We start from the raw sequence: 22,311 nt of genomic DNA, 5'->3' as shown, positions 1-22,311 counted from the left end.
TTCCTATATGCTGAGTAATTTCACTGTGCAGTTGGGTTGACTGAAGTACCTTTTATAAAATCCCATTCACCAGAATATTCTAGACCTAATCCTGCAGGTCATCTGAGGTCATGAAAAGCAACAATTTGGCCCTGGACAGAGGGAGAAACTAGTTGAATACAAAAGGCAAAACAGCACATCATTCTTGTGTTTGGCTCATAGATTTCAATTAGACTACTAAAAAACTACTTCTAGGAATGTAAAAGGAGTACATCGAAATTGAATTTCAGATGACCTTTTCTTTGTGGAGAGAGGCTGTCCAGTAAAACAGATATGGGTCTGAATGATGCTTTTATCTTTTAGCGGATATAAGTTATCTTGGGCAAATTATATAACTTTTCTGAGCCTTAGTTCTCTAATCTGGAAAATGGGGATAACAGCTATTCATAAGAATATCATGAGATTAAAAGATGTTTGCAAGGCTCCTGGCACACAACCTGAAATATGGAAAGTGCTCCCCAAAACCATAGCCCTTTGTTCTTTTCCTGTCACATTAATAGCATGGAGGACAGTGGGAAGTCTTAGCATTGTCTTTCAACCTCCTTTCAGTGCACATCATATGTACCATGAGTCACTGACGGGTGTGGCACTTGCTATAATGGAAACTCCTGGGAATTCACTTATTCAAACGGAAAGGTGAAATGTCGGACCACTGAGCAGACTACCCTGACCTAATCTGGAAACAGATGGAGTGTGAGGGCTATAGGGTTCTCATCAGTAGAAACTGCAGGAAACATTTAAGGGCTTAAATTATGATGTTTTAGTTCTATGAGCTTACTAATAATTTTTAAGTACTTATAAGGAAATTAAGTTTGGTGTTTTGCATTCAAAAATCTAAAATATAAAGAAGTTAAAGGACTTCATCAAAACTGCAGTTTGAGCTAGAGGGATAATATATACTTTAGTCACTCTTCACTCCTCTTAAAGATAACTATGATCATCTGATCAGGGTATCTGTCACAGTATATCTATTTAATCACCTAAATGTAATGTCTATAATTTCAAGAAGTTGAAAATTTCCCATACTTATAACATCCTTTTGAAAAATTGGCTTAACATTGTTTATCCCTGACTACCACAGAAAAATTAATTCAGTTTTTTTAGGGTATGTGTGGAAGGCCTTCCACAGTAATACTAGTAATGTTTCCTAATAACACTTGCAGAATCCTAAATAGAAATATGCCCTATTTTATTTACATGTAAGATGACAAGTATCTCATATGGATTTAATAATACTATATTAATCTGGGTCTCCTAAATTTCAACAAAATACTTAAATTATATAATAACAGCTGAAATCTCTTTCTCAAGGGAAAGATAATAAAAGTCACCCAAATAGGCTGGAATGAAGAAGGGAAGACCTAACAACAGCATAATTTAAATTATCACTAATTTCCCATCTCAGTAAGACCTGGAAAATAAAAACTAAGACCATCTGGGGCCATTTCCCAGTTGGAATTCCATCTTAGTTCTAACCTTGCAGCCCTTTTATCTACAGCAACTCTGAAAGCAAATGGATGAAGAAAAAAAAAGGAATTTTCTTTCTGAACCAAAGCACACAAAAATGTTCTTTGTATAAAGGTCCTGACTCCACTTGGGCTGTTATAATCATGTGGTCTTCACATTAATACACTGCATCAGCTAAGGGAAGAGCAATGATGAGTTCTTAATGTGTCCAGTGTAACTTTAAATAAAACCTTTAAGCCCAGAAAGGTGAAGATGATCCTAGTTTCAAATGGTCAAATTCATTTCCCTCCCCACTCTCAAAATAGAAGTCAAGTCCATAAATGTGCAGAAATGGAACAGAGTAGGAGTGTTAAAAGGGACTGGGGACAACTCTGTTGTGTGTTTTTTTTTGGTAATCTTCACCTGAGGATATTTTTTCTATTGATTTTTAAAGAGAGTGGAAGGGAGGAAGGGAAGGGGAAGAGGAGAGAGAGAGAGACAGAGACAGAAACAGAGAGACATATCAATGTGAGAGAGACACCTAGATTGGTTGCCTCCCACACAACCCCAACTGGGGCTGGGGATTGAATCTGCAAACCCAGGTAATGTGCCCTTGACCGAGAATCGAACCCTTGACCTTTTGGTGTGAGGGCCAACACTCTAACCATTAAGCCACAGGCAGGACATGGGGACAACTCTAGCACACCTTGATGACAGCTCCAAAAGCTCCTTTGCCGAGAAGCTGTAATTCTTCAAACTCAATGAAATAGCGGGAAAACTGTCTCTGTGTCTCACTGCAGAAAGCATCACTGGATAGCTGGCTGCTAGGAATAACAGTGTAATTTTGTCCTCCAGAATCTGAAAAAAGAAAAGGCATGTGGCAAATGAGGCATTAGAAATACAGGAAGAGCTGCAATATCCAACAACGATTCAAGTGCTGATAGAAGGGGCCCTAATCAGTAGTTTGAAAAAGTACCTCTGACCTGGCAGACCCTTTAGTACTCTCCTCATTTTGTCCTCTTTAAAGTAGGTAGAAATATATAATTAGCTCAAGTTTACAGGTGGAGGTAACTGAGACAGAGAGTAAGGAAATGACTGGATGATCGAGCCAGATCTCAAACCCAGGTCTCCTAATCCATCTCAATCTCCACTGAGGTCCCTTAATATACTACCTAAGGAGCAGCAAGGAAATCCAGTTACATGACAAGAAGTGTTAACTAAACACTAAAAGAGGCTACACCAATAGACACTTTATCAGTAGAGACAAAAGCCAGGATGGCAAACAGTTCCAGGCACACAGGACACATTAAATGGATTTATGTATAGCTCAGCATAAAACAGATAAAATAAATATTCATGTTGTCCCTTAGGTTAATATATACTTTTAAAATAATTTATGTCAAGCAGGGTATCAAAAATGAACGGTAAAAGACTCACCCTCAGGACTTTGTTCCAGTAAAGGCAATTTTGGCTGTGGGTTTATAAAGCTGTGTTTCATCAGCTGCTGAGGACTCCATCTTTCCTTGTCATCCAGGCAAACACATCTCAGTGAGAGGGAAGAGAGAATCTCAGCAATGCACAAAATAAATAAATGCTAAGCTAGTTAATCCGAGGCATTTACCTATGGGTTTATTTTTTTAAAGATACACATTAGAGAATTCATTTTACTTATGGACCAAAATGCACTCAGAAGTGAATTTAAATCAACATTCCTGCGGGATTTACATGCCAAGCCCCAGGCTGGGTACAAGTGGGTAATAATAAAAAAAAAAAGTATACGGTAATATCCCCCCATCTCCCATCTACGGTTTCACTTTCCATAGTTTTAGCTACCCTCAGTCAACTATGGTCTGAAAATATTAAATGGAAAATTCCAGAAATAAACAATTCTTAAAGTTTAAATTGTACACCATTCTGAGCACCATGAGGAAATTTCTCACCATTCTGTTCTGTGAGTCATCCCTTTGTCCAGCATATACACTACCTGCCTGTTAGTCACTTAGCATCCATATCGGTTATCAGATCGCCTGTGCTAATGTTCAAGTAACCCTTATTTACTTTATAATGGCCCCCAAGCACAAGCATAGCCTAACGCTATGTCACCAAGCCTACGTGACCCACCCCACTCATCTCATCACACAGACATCGTATCATCTCACATCATCACAACAAGGGTGAGTACAGTACAGTATTTTGAAAGAGACCACATTCACATAACTTTTATTACAGTATATTGTTATAGTTGTTCTATTTTATTAACAGTTATTGTTAATCTCCTACTGTTCCTAATTTATACATTAAACTATCCTAAGTATATATATACAGTCGTCCCTCAGTTATCATGGTTAATCCGTTCCAGACTCTATCGGTCGGCCCTGGCGTGGAAGGATTCCTGGGGTGCTCGAACACATAGGCCTACAGTCCACACGTACAGTAATTTCAATTTTAACTGTAATTGTAATACAGGGGTATATAATTGACTCAGACAACCGAGCGCGCGCTCTATCATTTTCACTGTCTTGATCAATTTTTCAATGAATATATTTGAAAAAACTACGATAGAGTGAAGCCGCAAAAGTCAAAGCATGAAGGAACGACTGTATAGGAAAAAAGACACAGGGTATATAGGGTTTGGTACTATCCGTGGTTTCAGGCATTCATTGGGTCTTGGAATGTATTCCCTTTGGATAAGGGGAGACTACTATAGTCTCCAGAGGCAGAAAGGCACTGTCATAGAACAATTTTGCAGCCATTTAAAATAGCACACGTATGCTATGAATTTTCACTCCCATTTTGGTTCAATGGCTTGCCCTGCTAAACCAGGCCTTTCCAGGGACCAGTCATGAAGCTTTCCGAAGGAAAAGCCAATCAGATCAATAAGGTAGGGTTGGGGCCCAATGTGATAAACTTTACATAAAGCCTGTTCATCATAGCATGAAGCTGGTAACAATTAAGTACTACTTTTTAAAAGTCCTACACTTCATCATATACTTTTGTTTAAATCTCATTCCTTGAACTTATTAACTTACTGTTTATTTTTGTTTTTTAATGAGTGAAAACAAGACATACCTTTAATCCTGTGGTGCTCAAACTGGGGTTCCTGAGCAGCAGCATTGGTATCAGTATTATCTGGAAATTTGTTATAGACATACAAATTCTACTCCATCCCAGTCTTAGTAAATCGGCAACTCTGGGACTATGAACGGTAACCCATGCCTTAAAGTTTAAATTGTACACAAAATTTTAAAGTTCTCCAGGTGGGCCCTGGCCGGTTTGGCTCAGCAGTTGGAGCATCGGCCTGTGGACCAGAGAGTCCTGGGTTCGGTTCCCGCTAGGGGCACGTACCAAAATAAATAAATAAATAAATAAAATAAAAGTTCTCCAGGTGATTTCAATGCAAGATAAAGTCTGAGAGCCACTGTTCTAACTAATCTAAGCTACCTGGTTGTCATCACAAATGACCCAAGTATCACCACTTGGTAGCACTTGACCCTAATTATAAACAATGTATTTAAAAGGATCAACCATCATTCTGAATTCTGGACTTAAAGTCTATACCTATATAAAGTGGTAACAGCAACTATCATAAATGGAAATATTTTTTATCCTCACCCGAGGAAATTTTTTGTTCAGATAGAGCGGGAGGGAGAGAGAGAGAGAGAAACATCGACGTGAAAGGGACACATCGAGAGGTTGCCACCCACACAACCCAACCAGGGCCGGGGACAAACCACAACCGAGGTACATGCCCTTAGCGGGAACTGAACCCGGGTCTCTCTGGACCGCAGGCTGACGCTCTAACCGCTGAGCCAAATTGGCCAGGGCATAAATGGGAATATTTTATTTTTTATATCACAGCACTAAAAAATAAAGCACTCTTAATTTAGTACATTAAAAGGGCAAGAAAAAATGGTAATAAAAGCATTTGGATGAGATACTCTACTTCCCCCTAAGTTTATTTATTTAGTTAAAAAAATTTTTTCTTTATTGATTTTAGAGAGAGAGATAGAAACAAAGATGAAAGAAAACACTGACTGGCCACCTCCTGTATGCCCCCCACTGAGGATTTGGCCCACAACCCAGGCATGAACCCCAACCGAGAATTGAACTGGTGACCTCTCGGTGCATAAATCGATGCTCAACCACTGAGCCACACCAGCCAGGCTTCCCCCTAAATTTAAAATTTATATTTAGTTATGTCAGCAAAACACAAATACCTTCTTGCAAATACTATGAAAACATTACTGATAATGATAAAGTCTTTGACAATCATACAAACAAACTATATAGTTTTGTTTGTGGATATTTATTTTAATCCTCACCCATGGATATTTTTCCATTTATCTTCAGATAGAGTGGGAGGGAGGGGGAGAGAGGGAGAGCGAGAGAGAGAGAGACATCCACACAACCCTGACCAGGTTCGGGGATGATTTGCAACCGAGGCACGTGCCCTTGACCAAAATTGAACCCGTGACTCATTGGTCCATGGGCCGATGCTCTAACCACTGAGCCAAACCAGCCAGGGTGAGACTGATATTTTAAAATGACATCATCCTATACATATTATTCTTCAACTTGCTTTTATCTTTTGACTACATAAAATATTCTGCACACAATTTCATTGTGGAGGTTGTAGGAGGTGTCCCCACCAACAAGCAATTCTCTAACACTAGCTGGATGTCCTACAATTCACAATACTGACACTCCTTACCTAGAGAGAGCATCAGATCCCAAATGTTAAGGGTTCAGTCTTACATGACTGTCCCTCCAACCCCTCTTTAGATGTCAAATGCAAGCCCAGGTTGTCACCTGAGTTTCTGACCTTCCAGCTATAGATCAGAGGTTCCTGTGACCTCCTACCCAGGTTTGATTAATTTCCTAAAGAGGCTCCCAGAATTCAGAGAAACATTTTACTTTCTAGATCACTGGTTTATTATAAAAAGATATAACTCAGGAACAGCCAGATGGAAGAGATGTATAGAGCAACATATATAGGAAGGGGCAAGAAGCTTCCATGCCGTGTCCAGACACACCCCTCTCTCAGCACCTCCATGTGTTCTCTGAATTCTGTCCCTTTGGGTTTTTGTGGAGGTCTTATTACATAGGCATGATCGATTAGATCACTGGCCACTGGTGATGGAGTGATGCCAAAATGATTGGCCCAGAGAATTTCATCTTTTAAACTGATATCTTGGTGGCTATAACATCTCTTGAAGATATAATTCATTCTAGGTAGGCTTTATAATGTTCTTGATTAAGATTTATTGTGATGTCAAACACATTACTGTCATAGTTGAATTGGAGTTGATAAGGTCTGGGGGGGGCGGGACTAGAAGTTCCAACTCTCCAATCACATAGTTGGTTCCTCTAGCAACCAGCCCCTATCCTTAGGTGGTTTCAAAAGTCACGTCAATAACATTACAAGAGACAGCTTTGCGGCTGTCAACAGAAAATTCTAAAGGTTTTAGGAATTCTGTGCCAGAAATAGGAACAAAGCCTAAATATATATTTCTTATTATAAATCACAATATCACACTATGTGTCTTAGAGATCTTTCTAAGCCAGTACTTAAAGATCTTTTTTAATTTTACCAGAATTTATTTACACATTATTCTACTGTTGGACATTTAGATTATTTCCAATTTTTCATGGGTACAAAAATACTGCAATGAACATCTCTATAGATGCCTTATTGGGTTTCTGAAGTACCTTATCAACTCCAATTCAACTATGACAGTAATGTGATTGACATCACAATAAATCTTAATTCAGAAAATTATAAAGCCTACCTAGAATGAATTGTCTCTTCAAGAGATGTTATAGCCACCAAGATCTCAGTTAAAAAGATGAAATTCTCTGAGCCAGTCATTTTGGCATCATAGTAGTAGTAAGTAGTAGAGGCAAATGCTAGGTCCAGCTTTGAACCAAAAGGGATAAAATGCCTGGAAAGTTTCATGTTAGGTCCATAGTTTCCACCACTAAGAACAAACCCTGACTCAGCATCGCCAAGAACTAGGTACCACTGTTAGCACTTTGCAGGTATGAGCTCACTGAATCTTCACAACTGCCTCCAGCTGGGCCATGCTATTCTCATTTTACAGGAAGGAAACAGAGCAGGGTGCTAGTCACTCAGCCCTTAAGAGCTGGAGGTGGGGTATGAACCCAGCCATATGGCTCTTTCCCATCACAAAGACTGATCAGAAACAAAACTTTCTTCCAAGGATGTTCACCAATAAGCAAAAATAAAACTACAGCCCAGCTGGTGTGGCTCAGTGGTTGAGCATTGACCCATGCACCAAGAGGTCGCCGGTTCAATTCTCAGTCAGAGCACATGCCCAGGTTGTGGGCCAAATCCCCAGTGGGGGACATGCAGGAGGCAGCCAACCGATGTTCTCTCTCATTGATGTTTCTATCTCTCTCTCTCTCCCTCTCCTTTCCTCTCTCTCTAAAAAAATCAATAAAGAAAAAATAATTTAAAAAATATATAACTACAAATGAAATGTTGCTATTCTTTTGTTGTTTGTGAATGATTTATTCTTTTGTTAACAGGAGCATGGACAGCAAATGTGGTAAATCAATACTGTGCTGTCCTTCTTAACCAAGCACAGTCTACCAAACCACTCTAAGGAGAGAAAAATATAAAACATTCTAGAGGACAGCCATGTTAACAGAATAAGAAATAGTGCAGGGTTCAAGTTAAAAATTGACAGAGCATAGAGCTATTCTCTAAGAAAAGAACTAGGCAAGTTAGCTACTGAGTCTGTCCTTCACTATTTAATGTGAAAAATGTGTACTACTTATACTTCCTGGTGTTATTTTTAAAAATACATAATGCAATTGCGAACCTTCACTAAATTAGTCTTGACCAATGAGGAACAAGAGAAAGCTAAAGTCCATTTTGATGAATGAAATGAGTCTGAGTCCTTCCATCAGTGATTCTATCACCATAATTCTTTTTATGTAATTTCGGCCAACCACATTGTCAGGGTACATTGAAATAAATAGTTTTAAAGTTCCAGTGCATTAAAGAAATATGAACTATTTCTTTCCCAGCCAGGTGGCTTGGTAGGTTGGGGTATTGTCACATACACCAAAACAGTTACGGGTTCGATTCCCAGTCAGGGTACATATGGGAGGCAACCAATTGATGTTTCTCTCTCTCTCTCTCTCTTGCTCTGTCTCTCCCCCTTCCTCTCTCCTTCAAAAAACATCATTAGCAATCTTTTGTTTTTAAATCTTCACCCAAGGATATTTTTCCACTTATTTTCAGACAGAGTGGGAGGGAGGGAGAAAGAGAAGAGAGAGAGAGAGAGAGAGAGAAAGAGAAACACCGATGTGAGAGAGACACATTGATTGGTTGCCTCCCAAATGACCCCGACCAGAGCCGGGGACTGAATTGCAACCGAAGTACTTGCCCTTGACCAGAATCAAACCTGAGACTCTTGGTCTGGGGGCCGATGCTCTAACCACTGACCAAAACCAGCCAGGGCTCTTTAGTAATCTTAAGATGTTTATGTACTTTAAGGAGACAACACAGCATAAGAATCACATTTGGCCCCTTTCCACAACTGGATGTAAATTCATGTCTACTTCTATTTTATGGTACACGGAAACTATCTTATTAAAAGATAAGTGCAGCTGTTTTTACTTTGTAAAGGGTAAAATGATGAATGACAAGAAATAACAGGGATTAGGTCAGATGACAGGTGGAATAGATGGAAATAGGAAAAGAAATGTGAAGGGTAAAAAAGAAATGTAGGGAGTGAATGAAATGAATTAAAATAAAATGAATGGTTGGGGAAAAGAAATAAGGTGAGAAATAAGACAGATTGGTTAAGAAAGTAAACTTGCTGGAAAGTTGGACTAGAGGAGTATCTAGAAAAACCTAAACTTAAGGGATCTTATTTCTCATTTAACAGAGAAACAGAGAACCTAGGTCTGCCTTGGAGTGAGAACAGAGGCAGGGCTAACAGAAAATACTGACTAGAAGGACCTGCACAAAGACCATAAGCCAGAGTAAAGATTCTCTCAAACTGGATAACATTTGGCTCATAGATAAAAGTGCACCTGTAATTCACAGATGTTGAAAATCCTCTGGTTAGAGCAAGGAAGTCATTTGCATTCTAGGGCTTGGTTGAATGAGATGTTGCCAATTAAGAAGAATGGTTAAGAAGAACAAGGGGAAGAATTACTCTCCTAAAGCTGTTTTCTAAATAGGAGGCCTTGCCTTTGACCCCTTAGAAACCAGAAACAAAAGTAGACAGGGAGGCTCTTCCATTTGGAGTATCTGAGACATCTGCCTCGTAGCCATCTTTATTGTCTTCCTAGAACATACCAGGTAGTCCCCAAAATGCAGTCTGAAAATCAATGACTAAGCCCAAGTGCATTTAGGAGAATGCGTGAGTTAATGGAATAATAAACATAAGCAAGAAAACAGAACATACGTGGCTGGGAAAAAGTTGGGAGAACTAAGAATGAACTCAAATCCTGTTGCTCACTTTTCAGCTTATATATATAATATATATTATATATAACACATAATATATATATACATACATCATTTAGATGCTTATTCAAGCACAATAGAAGTACAGGAATAAACTGCAATTAGAGAGAATCTCAATGATACTCACTTCTTTAGAAAATCTTGAAAGTCAGCAGGTAAGTCACCAGGGATGGTCACAGGGTACTCGCCACATTCTTGTCCTTGGCTGAGGGAGAGCAGCAGAAGGCCAAGATGCCACACATCCCCTTTCTTCCCTGTTTTATAAGGCAGGGCACTGTCACTAAAACGAACTCGGGTTTGCTCAAACACATCTTCCTTGCAAATATCTGCTAGGCGCTTAGAAATGCTGTAGTCTGTAATCTTGATGGTGCCCTCTGTGTCCACCAAGACATTCGATGTACTCAGAACCTTGTGCACCACGGAGTTGCTGTGCAAATAATCAAGGCCCGACAAGAGCTGAGCTGCGTAACTGCGAAGCTGATGCACGGGGATGGGGCCTGAGTGGCTCAGGTGTACAGCAAGGGACACGCCATTAAAGTGCTCCACCAAAATGTGCACCACAATGGAGGCATCTTGCTCTCTGAGATTCATTGCAAAGTAGCGTACTATGTTGGGGTGACTCAATTTTACCAGTGAGTTGAATTCAGTTTCTGCTCCTTGAATCTGATGAAGAAAAAACAAAAGGTAATACTGGGTTGATCACCATTAAGTGGTGTTCAACTTCAAAAGTGAAATATTTAATAGAAAACATACTTTCAAAGGATAAGAGAAAGAATATGCCCTGAACTGACTCCTCCCCTAAACCATAGGTCAACCTAATAGTTCATAAAGATGGAAAAACATTTAGTTAATTCTCAACTTCTTTGATCTCAAAACCTAGTGTACAAATGCTATAAAATTAGTGAACAGCTTTTAAAATTTCTTTTGCAACAAGGCTACCAGAAAAGAGAAACATTAATTTTAAAATAACCCTTTCTCATTATAAAGTTTAACTGTCAAAATTTAAATAAGTACTAATACAAAAGAAAAAACCCACAAAAGAAAAACAACAACAACAAATTATCTATGTGGCCACCACTGAAAGACAACTGTTATGATTTTGGTTTATTTATTTCCAGTTGTTCTATCGGAAATACACATACCTTCTGAACACAAGGCTTTACCTACTGTTTTGCAACCTTTTTATTATGTAACACTGCAATATGTAATATTAAATGTTCTCCTTAAAATCAGTGTTATAAATTAACTCTAAATTTCTCCAGTTCCTTAGAATTCAGTTTTTAAGCAATAGTTCAAAAGACTGCAAAAAGCAGGATTACGCAGTACTAGTTAGTCCCAGAGACGGCTGTGAATGCCATAACAGAGGCTGAGAAAGGAGGTTAAGAAAGCAGCTGCACACGTTTGGGCCACGTTGTGAAAGTTCTGAAAGAGGCAGCAAGAAGCGGAGAAAACTGGTAAAGAAGGTGCTGCTCCCCACCATCCCTCTGGTTAAACAGATCTCACACCATTCTGATGATCTTTACCAGCCAATCAAATGCAGAGCTACTTTGTCATCTCCTAAAGCTCAAGATTAGGTACTTTGCTCAGTGGGCCCTCTTGGATGCCTACCTGCTTTTTGCACTTATCAATCTTCTCTTTTTCTTGACTGGTCAGGAAAGGACCAATATTTTTCTGCCACTGAAGGACCCACTCATACAACAAGACGAAGCTGCCAGTGGCTGTTTCCAAAGCATTGTAAACTAGTTTTCCAAGCTGTTCATCACAGGCTGCACATTAAAAGAAAATGTAATTAACTCTCACTGGCACATTTTCCATGGGAATAAACAAAGAGGGGATATATATACACATTCACTCACCAGTGGATGCCATGTGCTACTTATGAAAAGTATGATTTCATATAGCACATGCTCTTTTGTGACTAAGTTTTAATATTTAACAATATAATCTGAGCCCCAAAACATTAATTACTATTCATCAACAGTGAGATCTTAGTATCTGAGGAATGTTTTCTTCCAAAAGCCAGGATTCACAATGTTACTTTCACAACCAGTTCACCTCTGATGACTGCTTCTTGGTGCAATAGTGTATCCTCACAAAGCTAAATACTGTACCAGCTAATGTGACAGAAGGAATTTGGAATAGGAACATTCCACCCAGATTACTGCATCAGTGTGCACAGTATAAAACAGGTTTTAGCAATCTGAAAATTTGAAAATATCAATGATTTTCTAAACACAAAATATAAATATATTTAGTATATACAAACTGGCTAACAGTTCCGAGGAAAGGAACCAGAAATGACAGTTTAAACTTGAAGCTAGAAAGAGAGATACATTTATTTAGTGACAAGCATATGGTTTTCACTTGTACCTGGGGAGCTAAATCTCTGTAACACCAAAAATTTTTGTTCGCCCTGGCTAGTTTGGCTCAGTGGTTGAAGCGTCGGCCTGCAAACCTGAGAGTCCCGGGTTCAGTTCCCGGTAGGGGCACGTACCAGAAAAAAAAAAAATTTCTTATAAAAACTTATATTTTCTTTTTTATTTTATTTTATTTTATTTTTTATCCTCACCCGAGGATATTTTTCCATTCTTTGTACAGATAGAGTGGGAGGGAGAGAGAGGAAGGGAGAGAGAGAGAGAAACATCGACGTGAAGGGACACATCGAGTGGCTGCCACCCGCACGACCAACCAGGGCCGGGGACAAACTGCAACCGAAGTACGTGCCCTTAGCGGGAACCGAACCCGGGTCTCTCCAGACCGCAGGCCGCCGCTCTAACCGCTGAGCCAAACCGGCCAGGGCTATATTTTCTTTTTTAAAATGTTATTAAGGCATATTGGCATACACTATTATATTAGTTTCAAGTGCACAGCATAGAGATTTGACATTTGTATATCTTGCAGTGTGATTTCACAAGTGTAGTAACCATTTGCTACCGTGCAAAGCTACTATATTATTGCTTATATTCCCTGTACTGTACATACAAATCTATATTTTCATTAAAGACTATAATAGAAAATTACCAAAAAATTAGAAAAAAAAAAATCACCTACAATATCACCATTTTGTTTCTCTTCTAGCTCCTCCCCCCACTGCCCCTTAATTTACCAAATCACAGCATATATAACAGGGTTTCTCACCTTTGGCACTTGGCATTTTGGACCAGTAATCCTTTGTTGAAGGATGATCTTGTACACTGTAAGATGTTTATTAGCAGCAGCCCTGACTTCTACCCACCAGATGTCAAGAGTAACCCCACAATGGTCTTAACCATCAAAAATGTCTCCAGCCATCACCAAAATGTCCCCTAGGGGACAACGTCACTCCCAAATGAGAACGACTGATATATATAGTATTCTGTCTTTTTCTCTTGTTATATAAATAATAGTTTCCCATAATGTTGCATTGTTATCAAAATGAAAACATTTTTTTTCAAAGAAGCAGTAATAGTTTTTTTTCCATTTAAAAAATGAAAAGGGAAGTAACCTGTATATGGAGGACATAGTCACCTTAGCTACACTACTCTGAGAACTGTGGCTGAACTAGCTTACCTAGACTTTTTATCTGAGAATCAGGTTTTACTTCATAGAAATGCTGACAATTTAAGAAAGTTTAATTAAAATGGTCTGTTAGGTTAGTCATAAACAACTCCTGACATTCTTAGGCTAAGGGGAAAAAAACCCCGATGTCTAAGCAGTGCACACCGGAGACACAGATGTCAGATATTTGTGGGGTAAAGTATGATGTTATTTACATACAGCCTAACTACACTGTGCATTATACAGTACAATGTCTTGTAATATTTTGTTCCCCAACTGGGGCTAGATGTGGGTATTTTTGGTGTTGTTTTTTATAATTTTATTATTGCCATCCTCTCCCTGTCACTTTTGCATGATGGGGATAATAAAAGGGACAAAAGAACACACTGTGACGAGACTAAGGGAAGATAGGTTGCCAGAAGAACTCTGACTGATTTTATTATGCTAACAATGATCATCATTTCTACAGACAGTCTCTTTAGGGCTTGATCCATTAAGAAGTTCTAATGGCTTTAAACTGAAAAACAAATGTTAGTAAGTTGATCTTTTATAAAAACATTTCACAGAAAATTAGGACATATTTTAAAAACTAGACCCATTGTGCCCTGGTCAGTTTGGCTCAGCGGTTAAAGCGTCGGCCTGTGGTCCGGAGAGACCCGGGTTCGGTTCCCGCTAAGGGCACGTACTTCGGTTGCAGTTTGTCCCTGGCCCTGGTTGGTCGTGCGGGTGGCAGCCACTCGATGTGTCCCTTCACGTCGATGTTTCTCTCTCTCTCTCCCTTCCTCTCTCTCCCTCCCACTCTATCTGTACAAAAAATGGAAAAATATCCTCAGGTGAGGATAAAAAAAAACAAAAAAAAAACAAAAAAAAAACTAGACCCATTGTGAGAAAAAAAAATAATTTATGTAGTGGCTTTACAAAAAACTTTCAGATTGCAAATGTGTCTCCTGATGAGGGTGTTAACTAAGGTGAATCTATCTAATGACTATCAAAGACAATGAGAAATCAAGTTAAGGTAATAAGGAGTTAGATTAATTTCCCTTCCTGATCTCCCCAGATTTTTAAAAGTAGTGAGTTTTATGTGGCCAATTCATGAGTCTGAAATGCCCTAGGTCAAGGACAGTCTCAGGACCAAAGCTAATCATCTCTACCAAGGTCCTGAACCTACCCAAATGGGTGCTTTGTCCTGAACAGGGCAGGCTCTGTGTATGTGCAGAATTCTGTACAGTTCAGACTGCTTTCAGGCAGCCAAGGTTAGGTGTCCAGTTCATAGACTATTCAGGTTTCTTCTCCTTCTACCTGCTCCCTGCTTCTTAGCAGTTCCCCTGCTTATTTGTAACTCCTTAAAGAGGAAGGGAAAAAGACACTGAAAAAAAGCAAATTCAATGTAGGTAATTTGGCTACCTGCTAGCTCTGATAAGAATTCATAGAATTAAAAATTAAACTTGGGCCCTGGCTGGTTTGGTTCAGCGGTTGGAGCACTGGCCCTCAGAACCAAGAGTCACAGGTTTGATTGCGGTCAAGGGCACATACCTCAGTTGCGGTTCGGTCCCCGGCCCTGGTTGGGGTCATTTGGGAGGCAACAAATCGATGTGTCTCTCTCAGATGGATATTTCTCTCTCTCCCCCTCCCTCCTTTCCTCCCTCCCACTCTGTCTGAAAATAAGTGGAAAAATATCCTAGGGTGAGGATTAAAAAATATATATATATATTAAACTTAGGCATGCTCTCCCTGGGGCTGGGGGTGGGTGTCATTACGAAAGGAAGCTAGAATGACCAACTATTGGCTTACTTGTCTTCCCTGGACTGCATGGTCTAGGTGCCATGGCGTCAACTCTATCTTATTTCTTTATGATTACTTGTTTCTTCACAATTCATTTTTGTTGTTAGAAAATTTAAATGACTGTAGCCAGTTTACTCACCAATACATTTTCCTTTGTGCACCATGAGCTGATCAGGGTTACCCATAGAGAAATACAGGATTTCACAAGAGCTAGGAGAATCTTCACTACTACATATAGAATGCTGCCGCTCTCGCCTTAAAAATAAATTTGGACAATGATTATTTATTTTCAGCTTCGTGCTCCTCCATTTTTTTCTTGTTTACTAGCCCATTCATAATCTAACACCTTTTTCTACTGGGAACTGAGCTTAAGGTGGTAATGGGTAAGTTGTTCAGCTCTCCTACTCCCCATTGAGGTCTTCTCCACATGACCTCTACAAACTCCCAATTCCAGATCTCTGCTGTCCAATATGGTAGCCATTAGCCACATGTGGCTATCTAAATTTTGAATCATTCCCCACATCTGTTGTGTGGCTCAGTTGGCTGAGCACTGTCCTATGCATTGAGAGGTCACCAGTTTGATTCCCAGTCAGGGCACATGCCTGGATTGCAGGCTCAATCCCTAGAAGGGGGCCTGCAGGAGGCAGCCAATTGATGTTTCTCTCTCATCGATATTTCTCTCTCTCTCTCTCTTTCTCTCTCTCTCTCTCCCTTCCTCTCTCTCTAAAATTCATAAAAACATATTTTTAAAAATTTCAATTCTTCAATTGTAGTAGTAACATTTAGGTACTCAGTAGCCACAAGGGGCTAGTGGCTACCATACTGAACAGCATTAACACAGAACATTTCCATCATCACAGCAGTTCTACAGAGATTTACCTTCACCATGCCAACCCCACAGTCTCTTCATTCTAGATGTACATGCACATCTGGGGGAAGCTGAAAACAGGGGGTGTAGAGAACTACACATTCTTGGTCTCCAGTTGGGCTCCCAAACACTGAATGCTCACTAATTTTCTTTGATAGATACTCTGCCATCTCCTTCATGATATCTCTAAAACACTCAAAGCCCAACTCCTACTTTCTTTCTCTTTTCTACTTTTTTTTTTTTCTGAGTGGGAAGCTAGATTATAATGCAAAAGTAATGAATAAAACTGGGGAGAGGGTTGTAGGAAAGAGGTCAGGAAAAGCGGTCTTGATAGTCAGGACTGGACACTTGTAAGAAATGCTTTAATGGGGCATATGGACAAATCTCTAGAAAGCAGCCCTCTCCCTCAAAGCACAGTCTTGACTTCTACTTGCACAGAGAACATGAGGCAATGAGGAATGAAGCACACACTTTCTAGTCCACCTATAAAGTTACTTGGAATCTGTTCCATTCTTTCTTTTTCTCAAACTCTGTGCTGTCCTCATTTCCATTTCCCACAGTCTCTTCTGGCTGTCCACTGGTTGTCACAGGGACTAGTTGTCCCTGTCTACTGTGTGTTCAATCTGCCCCCTAGATTAGCTCCTTCCCCTCAGCCTATGCATCTCCCCCTCTCTACGCTTTCCTCCCTCAATCCCGAACCCCATCCTCTCTTGTTCTTTGTTTTCAAACTTCTACACCTGCTGCCTCCACTTCTGCCCCTTCTATTTATTCCTCATACTACTGCAATGTCAATAAAACTGCCGCCTCTCTCCTACCCACTCTCAATCTGACTTTTCCCCTTGATTCTTTTATTTTGGTTCAATGCATAGTCATCCATGCTGTTTCAAGAGTCAAAAACACGAGTCTCCCTGGGCTCTTAGACCCCCTGCATCTAACTGATCCCCAAGTACCATGCTCTCCATTTCCCGTGCCCTGTTGAGGTCATCACCAGCTTTGTGCTGGGCACACGTAGTACTCCATTATTAACCGGTCTCTCAACTCCTATCCCACACACCTTCCCTTTCCCCGCCCTACTGCTAATAAGACCTATTTTGATATGAGTCTTATGTGTCCACATATTCTAAGCACCAGGGAATGACTAATGCATTGTACTTCTAAAGTTATTTGTGTAACCAGGGGCACACTGACACTTATGGAGAAAAGAATAAAAGCAAAGATTTAAAATGAAATATTAGACTTATTAACAGAAATTATTCAGAAGCACCTCTATATCAGCTTTGCCCCCACCAACAGATGGTGCCAACAATCACTTTAGTCTAGGTCATCTTTATGTTCTTAGTTTACAGTATGTAAATGCTTGGTTTTAAGGTGTTTTAAAATACTAATCACCCCATCATGAGTACTGAGTATAAACACAATGAGACTGTTAAGAGTGCTAATAAGAAAAGATGTATCATTAGGGTTAAAATAAAAGTGAAAGTGCCAAGAAAATGGCAAATGTGGTACATGCCACTGAGGACAGACTGGCAGCAGGAACAATTCTGAAGGATGAGAAGTAAATCACCCATAGTTAGAAAAGAAGAAACAAAAAGGCAAAAGCCAATTTCACTAATGTCTATGGTTTTTACCCAAGAGATGTATGTGTATTTGCTTTGTAGGAAAAGAAAAATGACATAATAAAATAGAACACTTTGTTTATTTCCTTTGACTTTTTAATCCATAAAGACCAATAAACAGCAAGGAAAGAACAAAATCAAGAGTATATCATGCGGTACTTTGGTATATCAAGGACTTTATTTTTTCCTTTATTGATTTTAGAGATAGAGGAAGGGAGAGGGAGAGAGAGATAGAAACATCGATGAGAAAGAACATCGACTGCATGCCCCTCACTGGAGCTTTGGCCCACAACCTGGGTATGTGCCCTGACTGGGAATCAAACCAGCGACCACTTGGTACATGGGTCGATGCTCAACCACTGAGCCACACTGGCTGGGCAGACTTTTTATTTCTTTACCAAGGAAACACATAAACTACACTTTAAGAAAGATTCATTCTTTCCTAGTCAGTAGTCAACATAGTAACAGCCTTCCATGCACGTATGTGCCATATTTTGGCATACATTAGATGAAAACTATTTCTTTTCATGTTCCTTCTTGGATACTCATGGAGTGTTTTTCTATCCAATACATACAACTATCACTCTACAAGCATAACTTAAAAAGTTGTTCTACCTATGTTAAGGGGAAAGAACATTTCCCGTCCCCCTTGAATAAACTTGCAAATCATCTTTGATCTTAAAAGCAAGTCTAATCTTAGACCCATGGAAATATTTAAACTTAAAAAACTGTTTTTTATATATCCAAAAGGACTTATTTGTGTTAGAATCAGCAGAAATAAAACCATTTTCTCTTGAATAGAAGAAGTCTATTCAAGAGAAAATTCAGCTCACCTTAACAGTAATGATTTCTAAGCTGCTTTGTTTTTCAAGTCAGTAATTAGGAAAAGAACTGAAATGTTTCCTTCTTATAAACAACTATAACCTGAAAGTTAACATAAATCTTTAGTTTGGTACCTAAATTTTTTCTTTCCATAAAAGAAAGTGTTGGTTTTAAGTGCTGCTTAGATTCTCAAAAGACATAGTTTAAACATACAAGGAAGTTGAATTATAATACCTACACTACTTGATCACCCACCCATTCATAAATGGGTTATGGGTTCTGTACTAAAATTTCTTTCTAATCCACAGTGGGTCACAATTTCTTAGTCTCAATTTCTTAGTGGAAAAGGATGTGGAGGAAGAGGTAGTATCTTTTATGTGACCTTTGGTGACAGGGAACAAGCCAGGAGCCCACCTGCAAGGACAGGGAAGCCCAGTGTCCTCAGCAACTATAGGAAGGGAGCCCGGGCAATAAACGGGGGCTCCGTTCTCAGGTAAGAATCTTCTACACCATGCCCATTTTGGAGCATCCCCACATCTGTGGTGGGGCCTAAGGAGTTACAGATGGAAAACAAATACAGTGTAAAATTTGACTGGATAATGATTCTGGTGGAAGAAAAAAATTTAAATCACTTATTGTATAGTTAGATCATTAAAAGTCAGATCAGCCCTGGCCAATTTGGCTCAGCGGTTAGAGCGTCAGCCCATGGACCAATGAGACTCAAGTTCAATTCCAGCCAAGGGAACATACCTCGGTTGTGGTTTGTCCCAACCCTGGTTGGGGTCACACAGAGGCAACCAGTTGATATGTCTCTCTCACACAGATGTTTCTCTTGCTTTCTCTCTCCCTCCCCCCCACCTCTCTCCCTCCCTCCTACTCTGTCTAAAAGATGAGTGGAAAAGTATCCTCGGGTGAGGATAAAAAAAAAAATCAAACTGCATTGGAGGCAAGATTGTGAAGTGTAATAGACTGTTATAAAGGTCAATGAGCAATAAAACTGGTTTATTTGAAGATACTTAGGTCTGGCTGGTGTGGCTCAGTGGTTAAGCATCAGCCCATCATGCACCAAGAGGCTGCTGGTTTGATTCCCAATTAGGACACATGCTCAGGTTGTGGGCCCGATCCCCAGTGAGCACAGGCAGGAGGCGGCCAATCGATGTTGTCTCTCATCGATATTTCTATCTCTCTCTCCCTCTCACTTCCTCTCTCTCTGAAACGAATAAAGAAAAAAAATTAAAAAAAACAAAAGATACTTAGAAAGTGATAAAATAAATGAAAATTTTGTTTTATATTCCTAACAAAAAGTATATTAAGATACACAGGCTTTGAAAAAGTTATTAAAACAACTATCTGAAAATTCATAAAAGTTCACTACAATTTGTTTTATTCCTTCTATATCTTTCATTCTTCCAGATCAGAAATCTTGAGGACTTACCTAGACCTTCCAGAGGAGTTGGTCCGATGTTTACCATTTCCTACAAAGTCGGGGGAGCCTCCATGAAGAATGGCAGATGTTTTGTGTCCTCCTGGGTCCTTCCTGGAGGTATGGTTTTGGTTTGAAAAACTAGCAATTTCCAAACGTTCCTAGGAAAAAGAAAAGTAAAACCTACTTTAGAAATAGGTCATAAATGAAAGACAATCATGGTACATAATTATGAATTCAGTAAAAAGTGCACATTTTATTTAAACTGAATGCTTTCATGTGTAATAAAGTTGAACTCAACTTTTAAAAATTTAATGCTCAATGCCCTGGCCTGTTTGGCTCAACGGTTGGAGCGTCAGCCTGTGGACCAGAGAGTCCCAGATTTGGTTCCTGCCAGGGGCACATACTGAAAGAAAAAATTTAATGCCCGAGAAAAAACTCACGGACATAGACAACAGTGTGGTGATTGCAGGGGGGAGAGAGTAGGGCGGAGAGGAAGGTATTGGGGGATAAATGGTGATGGACGAAGATTTGACTTGGGGGGGTGAACACACAATATAGTGTACAGATGATGTGTTGTGGAAAAGTACACCTGAAACCTGTATAATTTTGTTAACCAATGTCACCCCAATAAATTCAATACAAAAGAAAATAAATAAATGAATAAAAATAATTTAATGTCCAAATATGTACTGGTTCAGGAACTGAAGGTCAGATTAATTTAAACAGAATATGCTTTTTTAAAAAAAATTCTTCTTCTTTATTGGTTTTTAGTGAGAGGGAGAGAAAGACAGAATCATCGATGAGAGAGAACATCGACTGGCCACCTCCTTCATGTCCTCTGACTGGGGATTTAGCCCACAACCTGGGCATGTGCCCTGACTGGGAATCAAACTGGCAGCCTCTTAGTGCATGGGTCAACGCTCAGTCACTGAGCCACACCAGCCGGGAACAGAATGTGAATTTAAAAGGGAAATGTTAGAATCTTGGAATATGCATAAAGAGTTAGAAAGAAGAGCAAGAGGGAAAAACAGAAGGCAGTCAAAGAGAGAGCGGAGTGTCAGAGGAGAAGGCAGGAGAGCTGATGGAAACAGTAACATCATCTTACATTTGTACATGGCTTTGTACTTTCAGAGGGTAGTAGATTTATCTGTGGGGATAATTACATGAGACAGAAAAGGAAGCATCATAAGTTCCATTTTCAGGGATGAGGAAAGTAAGTTACAGAGTATCACCTAAATGTCACAGAACCTGGCAATAAAAAAGCCAAAGCTTTAAGCAAGGTGCTGCCTCCTGGTATATCAGTGCTTCCTCCCACAACACTTTAGTTTCTTGTAGGTTAACTGCCATAATTCTAGAAAACAGAACGAGTAAAATTTTCTCTAGATTTCCCCAAACATGTACAACTGGCTTTTTGATTGAGCTGGACAAAGGAAAAATATAGGAAAATGAACTTAATCCCTTTTCACCATTACTTTTTTTTTTATTTACCCGAGGACATTTTTGCATTTGTCTTCAGATAGAGTGGGAGAGAGAAAGGGAGGAAGAGAGAGAGAGAATCATCAATATGAGAGAGACACATTGACTGGTTGCTACCCACACAACCCCAACCGGGGCCAGAGACAAACTGCAACTGAGGTACGTGCCCTTAGTGGGAACTGAACCTGAGTCTCTCCGGTCCACGGGCTGATGCTCTAACCACTGAGCCAAACCAGCCAGGACCATACATTTAAAAAAACATTTTTTTTCTGATTTCCGGTCAAGATGGCGGCGTAGGTAAACACGGTATCGCGTCCTCCCACAACCACATCAAAGTTACAACTAAACTACAGAACAACCATCATTCAGAACCACCTGAAATCAAGCTTCATGGAAGTCCTACAACTACGGAATTAAAGCAGCAGCCACATCCAGACTGGTAGGAGGGGCGGAGGCGGATGGGCTGGTCCCACACCCACGTGTGGCGGATAAAAATCAGGAGGACACCTCGGCTGGGAAGGTCCTCCCTGAGGATGGAGGGGTCCCCGTCCCACACCAGGTGCCCCGCTCAGGGTTCCAGTGCCAGGAAGAGAAGTCCTCATAACTTCTGGCTGGAAAAACCAGAGGGAACTGAGGCTCAGGGAAGCTGAAGCGGCTGGAGCCCCAGACAGCTCCTTAAAGGGCCCGCGCACGAACTTATCGGACTCTCTCCCTCTAAGTTTGGAGGGGAGGCAGCTCAAGGGGCGCCAGAGACATACAGGGAAGAACTGTGCTGTTTGGCATTGGAGCGAGG

General features: G+C 40.0%; 1 protein-coding gene across 6 annotated transcripts in view; it reads right to left on the bottom strand.

Moving 5' to 3' along the window:
- The window catches only part of EIF2AK4 (eukaryotic translation initiation factor 2 alpha kinase 4), a 100,576-nt gene that overhangs the window by 50,979 nt on the left and 27,286 nt on the right, over positions 1–22,311 (bottom strand). For all 6 annotated transcript variants that reach the window (XR_004958590.1, XM_036253326.1, XM_036253329.1 and 3 more), the window contains 6 exons: positions 20,052–20,200; positions 15,450–15,565; positions 11,600–11,757; positions 10,119–10,654; positions 2,923–3,029; positions 2,192–2,343 (listed from right to left, as the gene is read on the bottom strand). Coding sequence is in view for 5 of the 6 variants with exons in the window: in XM_036253326.1 (XP_036109219.1) it covers positions 2,192–2,343; positions 2,923–3,029; positions 10,119–10,654; positions 11,600–11,757; positions 15,450–15,565; positions 20,052–20,200 (1,218 nt within the window). In the remaining variant the exon portion in view is untranslated. The remainder of the gene's footprint in view (positions 1–2,191; positions 2,344–2,922; positions 3,030–10,118; positions 10,655–11,599; positions 11,758–15,449; positions 15,566–20,051; positions 20,201–22,311) is intronic.

The sequence above is a fragment of the Molossus molossus genome, unplaced genomic scaffold (genome assembly GCF_014108415.1).
Source record: "Molossus molossus isolate mMolMol1 unplaced genomic scaffold, mMolMol1.p scaffold_m16_p_1, whole genome shotgun sequence".
NCBI lineage: Eukaryota > Metazoa > Chordata > Mammalia > Chiroptera > Molossidae > Molossus > Molossus molossus.
This window is presented reverse-complemented; position numbering and strand designations above follow the sequence as displayed.